The sequence below is a fragment of the Parambassis ranga genome, chromosome 6 (assembly GCF_900634625.1).
Source record: "Parambassis ranga chromosome 6, fParRan2.1, whole genome shotgun sequence".
Taxonomy (NCBI): domain Eukaryota; kingdom Metazoa; phylum Chordata; class Actinopteri; family Ambassidae; genus Parambassis; species Parambassis ranga.
Window position 1 is genome coordinate 1,693,291 of NC_041027.1, and position 8,553 is coordinate 1,701,843.

The 8,553-nt window shown below is 41.7% G+C and overlaps 1 protein-coding gene across 1 annotated transcript in view; it reads left to right on the forward strand.

Moving 5' to 3' along the window:
- The window catches only part of ranbp10 (RAN binding protein 10), a 27,470-nt gene extending 19,427 nt beyond the window's left edge, over positions 1 to 8,043 (forward strand). Inside the window, exons 4-15 of the mRNA XM_028408288.1 lie at positions 2,064 to 2,231; positions 2,315 to 2,337; positions 2,626 to 2,810; positions 4,528 to 4,640; positions 4,759 to 4,867; positions 4,978 to 5,126; positions 5,228 to 5,438; positions 5,537 to 5,676; positions 5,772 to 5,920; positions 6,413 to 6,524; positions 6,639 to 6,780; positions 6,924 to 8,043. Of these exons, the coding sequence (XP_028264089.1) occupies positions 2,064 to 2,231; positions 2,315 to 2,337; positions 2,626 to 2,810; positions 4,528 to 4,640; positions 4,759 to 4,867; positions 4,978 to 5,126; positions 5,228 to 5,438; positions 5,537 to 5,676; positions 5,772 to 5,920; positions 6,413 to 6,524; positions 6,639 to 6,769 (1,490 nt within the window). The 3' untranslated portion in view covers positions 6,770 to 6,780; positions 6,924 to 8,043. The remainder of the gene's footprint in view (positions 1 to 2,063; positions 2,232 to 2,314; positions 2,338 to 2,625; positions 2,811 to 4,527; positions 4,641 to 4,758; positions 4,868 to 4,977; positions 5,127 to 5,227; positions 5,439 to 5,536; positions 5,677 to 5,771; positions 5,921 to 6,412; positions 6,525 to 6,638; positions 6,781 to 6,923) is intronic.
- Positions 8,044 to 8,553: the final 510 nt, after the last annotated feature.

An 8,553-nucleotide genomic window follows, 5' to 3' on the forward strand; every position in this document is an offset into this window, starting at 1 on the left:
GCCACAATAGGTGCTCAGGTAGAAAGAAATACATGCACAGGATATACACACTGACACACACATTCTGTTTGGGGTAATGATTTGTTGCATGCTCACAGACACACATATGCATGCATACAAGTATGCATCTAATATCTCAGCTCCACGACCTACTTTCCCCTAACCCTGCTTTGCTTTTTGGCAACAACATATGAGCTCGCAATTGAGGAGAAATGGTGGCAGAGTGGCGGTTAACTGAATGACAGGCCGCCGGAGAGGGTTCAGGCCGCTTCCACCTCGCTTGCTTCAGGAGGAGGAATTCTTCAATTACTGCAGAACATAAGGCTGGAAAATAAAATCTAATCCCTGCCTTATGGTATGATGTGTTTAGATGCGGTCTGTAGGTTGTGCTGGACAAATAAACAGCTGTTTTGGCTTCACTCGACCAAAATCAAAAGTATGAGGATGTGTTTTGGCTTTGGAGTGGGTACAAGAGTGGATGTTTGTCAGTGACAGGTGGATGGATGTACATATTATTGGATAAAGGTTATTTGAGTGCAACATAAGGACACCTTAAACCCCACAAAGACAGTTAAACCTTGAGGCCTGTAGGAGGCGATCTCCATTGAAAAACAAACATGCTGCTTCATTTAAAAAGATTTCTGCCTGGAATTCAACCAATACCTTGTTTTTCTCAGAAGATATAATGTCACAATAGTAATGCAAAATTGTAATTCAGCTGCTCCACTCTTAGGATCTTGCTAAAGAGAAAGATGGTTCACCATGAACCATACCAGACCAGTAACACATGTGCTTTTAATGCCACACAGTCCTGGAATTCTCTTTTTTAGCTGTTATCTCTATATCTCCTTATATAGCATGCAGTTTACTTATTATTATAAGGCTTTAAACATATTAAAAAGTCTCACAACTTACCCAACAAGTTAAAGGTAGGGTAGGAGATTTTGAAAACTCAGTGAGTCAGCCAGATTTTGAAAGTAAACACACGCCCCTTTCTCTCGGAGTTCACCCCGAAGCCACGCCTCCCAACCAGTCTGTGACTTCGGCCTTCATGAACGTACCTCTCTGGGGCGCGTAAGGCGGGAAGAGAGTGACAACCAGCCAACTATACACGCAGGGGCGCCTCGTAGGATTGGATGATGTTTTTAGCGTTTTATAGCTTCCACAGATGATTAATATTCTTCGTTTTAAAGCGAAACTGCTGAACTAATCGGTTGCTATCGGATTGTAAAGAGAAAAGAGAAGTTACACTAATTTAACAAAAAGTGCATCAGAAGGAAATCTCCTACCCTACCTGTAATTATTTAGGTTTATACTGTATGTGCGTAAAATTGACATTTACCCACTTCCAGCTATTATACAGCTTTTCTCATGTTATGCCTGTTGTCCTGATTTGCATTGTTTTAGAGTTGTCTGAGTTATGTGAAGTGCAGTTGTGTCTTTAACACATATGTACTGTGACTGTTGTGCTGCTTCCACTTTTATCTCATCCCAGTAAGGATATAAGAATATATACTTAAGTAATGACACCACTGAAACAGCATCACCAAATATAATATGCTTTACATTAAACATAACAGAATAAAACAGTGTTGCATACACATACTCCACCACCAGCAGGAGCATGAAATGAGCTAATGCAATAAGCACATCATGACATCCTCCTCTCTTCCCCTTTTGGCCTTTGTTCTCCTGGTTCAGCCTCCTTTACTGCTGTTCCTGTTAGCAGTGATTCACCAGGTTCTTTACATAGACATCCTCCTGCTGGCCATCCAGGACACTGCAGTGAACGCCAAACAATTCAGAAAGTGTCTATGAGAGAGTGTGTGTGTGAGACGCCCTGCAGGCAGGGGCAGTCGGATGGGAAAATGTGAGTAGCAGAAGTCAATGAGTAACCGTCTTTCCTCTTTTCTGTGGTCACCAGTTCACTTTAAAGTCTTTGGACATTGATGTGTGCAGCAGAAACAGACGGCTGCTACATTTGTGACATTTGTTTGTCACACACACATTTTTCACAAGTATGAAACACAAAAACTAATCCTAATCCTCGTTTTTTATTTTAGGATGGGACAAGCACTCGTACGGTTACCACGGAGACGATGGCCACTCCTTCTGCTCCTCTGGGACGGGCCAACCGTACGGCCCAACATTCACCACGGGTGATGTAATTGGCTGCTGTGTCAACCTCATCAACAACACCTGCTTTTACACCAAAAATGGCATCAGTTTAGGTTGGTGGACATGTTGGGCTGGGTATATTTAAAACCGTGTGCTTATACTTAACATTAACTGTGATTGTCCTTTTATCCCACAGGTGTAGCCTTCACAGACCTTCCTGTAAGTAATCTCAACATTTTGTGTCATTATAATTTGTAGTGTCACTATCCAGAACTATGAGAACTAAAAGGGAAATGTATAGTTATCCCAAAGAACAAGATATTTTGTAACACTAAGCTAATATTATGACCACAAAATCCTGTGTAAAGTCATCCTGTCTAATTAGGGCCCGAGCACCGAACGGTGCGAAAGCCCTATTGAAACCCTTAGGATTATTATTCCATTATTATACCAAGTATAAATGTTAATATTGTCAAGAACCACAACATTATTTTTTATATCTACCAGCCAAATCTTTACCCTACTGTGGGGCTTCAGACGCCTGGCGAGATCGTAGACGCCAACTTCGGTCAGCAGCCGTTTGTCTTCGACATCGAGGACTACATGAGTGAATGGAGGGCAAAGATCCACGGCATGATCGCTCGCTTCCCCATAGGCGAGAGGTTGGGGGAGTGGCAGGCTGTCCTGCAGAAGTAAGATTCCATGTACAAACACCTACGACACCCACGCTTTCATCATGTTTTATCTCAAAGCCAAAACAGCAAGTGAGCAAACTGTGCTCAGAAAATGTTGTGTAGTGTGGGATGTGAAATACTATACATGTATTTACAGTTAGGCCCAGAAATATTTGGACAGAGTCACAAGTTTTGTAATTTTAGCTGTTTATGAAAACATATTGAGGATACAATTATATAATCAATATGAGCTTAAAGTGCAGACTTTAAGGTTTAATTCAAGGGGTTGAACAAAAATATATGATTAAACATGTAAAAATTGTAGCTATATTTATACAAACACTCCGCATTTCAGGGGCTCAAAAGTAATTGGACAAATAAACATAACTTAATTAAAATGTTACTTTTCAATGTTTTGTTGAGAAACCTTTGCCTTTGCAGGCAATGACTGCCTGAAGTCTGGAACTCATGGACATCACCAAACACTGGGTTTCCTCCTTGTGATGCTTTGCCAGGCCGTGACTGCAGCGGTCTTCAGTTGTTGCTTGTTCGTGGGTCTTTCTGCCTTAAGTTTTGTCTTGAGCAAGTGAAATGCATGCTCGATTGGGTTGAGATCTGGTGACTGACTCTGCCATTGCAGAATATTCCACTTTTTTTTGGAATATTCCAAAAAAACTTCTAGGTTGCTTTTGTAGTATGTTTTGGATCATTGTCGATCTGTACTGTGAAGCTCCATCCAATCAACTGTGCTGCATTTGACTGAATCTGAGCAGAAAGTATATCCCTATACACTTCAGAATTCATCCGGCTGCTTCTGTGTGTTGTTACATCATCAATAAACACAAGTGACCCAGTGCCACTTTACAGAAGATGTGGTGTGCTTTGGATCGTGAGCTGTTCCAGTTCTTCTCCAAACTTTCTTCTTCCCATCATTCTGGTACAGGTTCAACTTAGTCTCATCTGTCCAAAGAATGCTGTTCCAGAACAGGGCTGGCTTCTTTTTTCTTTTTTAGCAAAGTCAATTCTGGCCTTTCTATTTTTGAAACTGATTAATGGTTTGGACCTTGTGGTGAATCCTTTTTATTTACTCTCATGAAGTCTTCTCTTTATGGTAGACTTAGATACTGATTCACCCACTTCCTGGAGAGTGTTCTTCACTTGAGTGGATGTTGTAAAGGGGTTTTTTTCTACCATGGAAAGGATTCTGCGATCATCCACCACTGTGGGCTTTCATGGACGTCCAGGCCTTTTTGAGTTCTCAAGGTCACCAGTGCACTCTTTTTCACTCCTTTTTTTTTCTCAGAATGTACCAAACTGTTGATTTGGCCACTCCTAACATTTCTCCTTTCTCTCTGATGGATTTCTTTTTCAGCCTTATCAAGGGAAGAGCCCATGCAGCCTTGTTAAATTTTTTTGCAGCCCTCTGAGTCAATTGTCCAATTACTTTTGGTCCCATAAAAAAGAGGCAGCCACAAAACTTCTGTCACTGTCCAAATATTTATGGGCCTTACTGTTTCACTACTGTCTATTATCAATTGAACTGAAAGCAGGGTGCTTAAATCCTGGAGTGTGATTGATAAATCTGTGGCCTATGGCAGAAAGAGAGGAACCATACATATAGAAGAAATGTACTATAGCTATCATGTATGTTTATAAAAGGGTTAGAACAAGCTGATGCTTTCAAGCAAAAAAGATGTTAAGAATTATAAAGCAATTGCCTTTTCCTTTGGACTAGTATGGTGTCCAGCTACCTGGTTCATCACGGCTACTGTGCCACTGCAACAGCCTTTGCCAGAGCCACAGAGACCATGATCCAAGAGGACCAGACATCTATAAAGAACAGACAGAGTGAGTGTGACTTTCCTCCTCATTTTGTAACATACTTCACCCCCAGCTAGATTTTGGATTGAGGGTGATTTCTAAAGTGTAATCAGTTTATTGTAAGTGGCTGTGTTTTGTCTAACAGGAATACAGAAACTGGTGCTGGCAGGAAGGGTGGGTGAAGCCGTAGATGCCACACAGCAGCTTTATCCAGGCCTGTTAGAACGCAACCCAAACCTGCTGTTCATGTTGAAGTAAGTCAAGTCTGTGAAAGCCAAGTATTGATTCTCTGCAGCTGCTGTGGATATGAAGGCAGAGAGGTTTCTTAGTAAAAGTCAGTAACCTCAGTGTTCGATGGCCTCAGGTGTCGTCAGTTTGTGGAGATGGTAAACGGTACAGACAGCGAGGTTCGCTGCTTGACCGGCCGCTCCCCCAAGTCCCAGGACAGTTACCCCGGCTCACCCAGCCTCAGCCCCCGCCACGGATCCAGCAACACACACTTGCACAGCGGAGGTACTCGAAACATGCACGCCTGCATGACAATATTAGGAAAAAAAACACACTTCTCACACTTAAACAAATGAGATGTGTGTTGTTGTCTTGCCTCCACCCAGGAGCGGACAGCCCCACCTGCAGTAATGGGGTGACTCCCCCCAACAAGTCAAAGAGCCACAGCGGTGTGGGCGGCAGCAAATACCCCAGCGCATCCTCCTCCGCCTCATCCTCCACCTCTTCCTCCCCTTCCTCCATCAACTACTCTGAGTCCAACTCCTCCGACTCCACCAAGAGCCAGCCACACAGCGCCAACAGCAACCAGGAAACTAGGTGGGAACCGCATCAGTCAAGTTGTTGCTTCCAAACTGACGGAGTCTCGTGTTTTTAACTTTACACCTCCTGTGTGGTGCCTGTGTTTGTGTGAATAGTGACAGCGAGATGGAGATCGAAGCAGAGCACTACACTAACGGTGTTGTCGAGGGCTCCTCTGCACGGATCATGAACGGCACATACAAACATGAAGAGATCCTCCAGGCGGATGACAACAGCATTGGCAATGGGGTCACAGGTACACACAGGAAAACACACACACCTACCCCGACACCTTAACATGTAACTTTGTTCTTGTTTACACTCACTTCATGCACACATCTCTGCCATTAGATGATGGCTGCGCTAACAGCAGACAGCTCTGTGGAGGAAACCAGGCAGCCACAGAGAGGATGATCCAGTTTGGGCGGGAGCTGCAGGCGCTCAGTGAACAGCTGTGCCGCGAGTACGGCAAGAACGCCACGCACAAGAAGATGTTACAGGTATATAACTGTGCATGCAGGTGCGCACGCATGATGTGTGTCGAGCTCACTGCAGGAAAAGGTGCTGTGTGTGTAATTTGAAAACAGTTCACACTCCATTATCAGTGGAGTCTCTGGAAGAACAATGGTCAATGTTCTTTTTATTGTTTGTAAAGATTTAGTTCCAGCATCATAAAAATGTTGTTCATTAAATCATATCCTCCATAGTCATGTCAGTGCCCTTCAGAAGAGCATGTTTTATTTCAAACTGACCACCAGAGGGCAGAAACACAGCCCTGATGTATATGATCAGACACACTGAACACACACAGTTACATTGTTATCAGGTCAGCATCCTGATCTATAAACAGAATTGTAATGCAAAGGTTACATTACCCTTATAGAGAAAATTTCAACCTATTATATACCAAGCTTCAGAATGTACTGTGCTTTTGTATTTCAGTTGTGTTGTAATAACAGAGACTGTTTCTGTCTGCCTCTCTCTGTGTGTAGGATGCATTCAGCCTGCTAGCATACTCAGACCCGTGGAACTGCCCGGTGGGGCAGCAGTTAGACCCTACGCAGAGGGAATCACTCTGCTCCGCACTCAACAGCGCCATACTGGGTAAAGAGACAAACGCTATGAGTTATACTGGTGCATTCATTACTGCAGAAAAGCAGCTAATTCTCGTATTTTAAGAAGAAGCACTCATTAAATTTTCCCCCCACTCTGCTTCAGAGTCCCAAAATCTGCCTAAACAGCCTCCGCTGATGTTAGCGCTTGGCCAGGCCACAGAGTGTGTTCAGCTCATGGCCCGGGTCCGGTCTGGTTCCTGCTCCTTCGCCAGAGTAGACAACTTTTTGCACTAGCCCAGATCCAGGTGAGTAGTCATCATCCATGTTGTAGCTTATATACATGAAACATCATGCACAGAACAATTACGTAGACAAAAAACTACATTTATTGTAATCATGCTGCATTCATTCTTTTACCTGACTTAGATAATTACCCATTTCTCCACAGGTTAATGTTAAGTAGCATTGAGAGAGAGAAGGCATGTCCAGCAGGTGTAGTTGTCACGGCAACGGAGGAAAGAGCAGAGATGCGTGTAATTGGTGTGTTTGGCTGTCCATCAGACCAAGCCAGCGGCACAGACAGAGGAGCAGAAAAGAAAAGAAAGCTTCCTTTTTTTAATTTAGTATTATCAAATAAAGAAATGTGTGACACTATTTAAAGATAATTAATTATTATTCTGTTTATCTAGCCTTTTTATTTTTATTTTAGTTTTTTTTGTCAGTTTGTTGTGCTCATCCTGGACAAAACAAAAATGTAACACCTCTTTTTTTGTTCTTCTGTTTTAATGGGTGGATTTATTTTTTATTTCCCTACGATCATCAGTATTTTTCATTCTTATTCTTCCCGTTAACCATATCACAGACCACAGTTAACCCCCCAAAGGCTTTTTTTAGGGTGACCTTCACATCTTAAAGTAATAATAACCTGTTACATCATTTTTAATAATAATATACAGGATACAGAATATGAACGTGTTGAAATACAGAAAGGGTTTCTTATTGTGTGGAGCACATCATTAGCTGTATTTTTTAAGGCCAGAAGCTTCCTGAGTCATCATTACATAATATTTTTTAAGATATAAAATAGTGTGAGCTCACAGGTAAGCGGCGAAAGAACAGGATACTTCCTGAAAAAGAACATCACCTCTGTATTTAAAAAAAAGAAAATGATTGAAGGTCCTGTGAAGTGGCACACTAGCACTAACCAGGACACAGGGATTAAATTGGAATATTAGAGGTGTTGGAGCCTTAATTTTTACTGTAACAACCAATCAGTGATGTGGTTGCCAGGTGGTAGAGCACAGCCCCAGCTGCACCTACAACACCCGCCTTCAGGACCAAGTCTAACACTATCATCATGGTCACCTTGATGCCGGCATAGAGAAAAAAAACAGTATCAAAAGGCAGGCTAACAAGCACAGTGTGTGTACGTCTAAAAGTAAAGTCACCCCTGGGGATTTCATTACTGCAATCTTTTTTTTCTCTCTTTCTTTTTTACATCCTCCACAGTCTGACCTGCTGCGTGCATGTGCTGCTGCAATTATTGTTTCAAATAAAAAAAGCCAAAAGCTTTTTAAATTTTGGACTGCACTTGATGATAATTAAATCACAGGTGATTTCAAACCAGCTTTATAGGTTGTTTAAAAACCTATTCGAATCGTTCTGTACAATAACATGAAAAACAGAAGTCTTTTTTTTTATTGTACTGGTTATATAAATAAGACATTATGAAATAAATAACAGGAATTGGCAATATTTATTTAAAAAAAAAACAAATGGCCTCACCCATTTGTGAAGTAGCTACGTTATATTTTTGTAGTATAAAGCTACAGGCTGCAAGCTAAGCTATTGCTAACAAAAGCTATCATTGACTTGCACAAACTAGCTGTAACTAGCAACTGGCTAGCTCTAAAACTTGCTAATGAGATGACATTTTGTAGCTAAATATGGCATACTTGCTACTAGCTGCTACATGGAGAAACGGGCTTCTTAAAATAGGTAACAAAATAAGCAAAATAAACAAAATATAAATACTATAGCTAGTACAAATAAATGAATATTTTATAACTGCTCTGTAG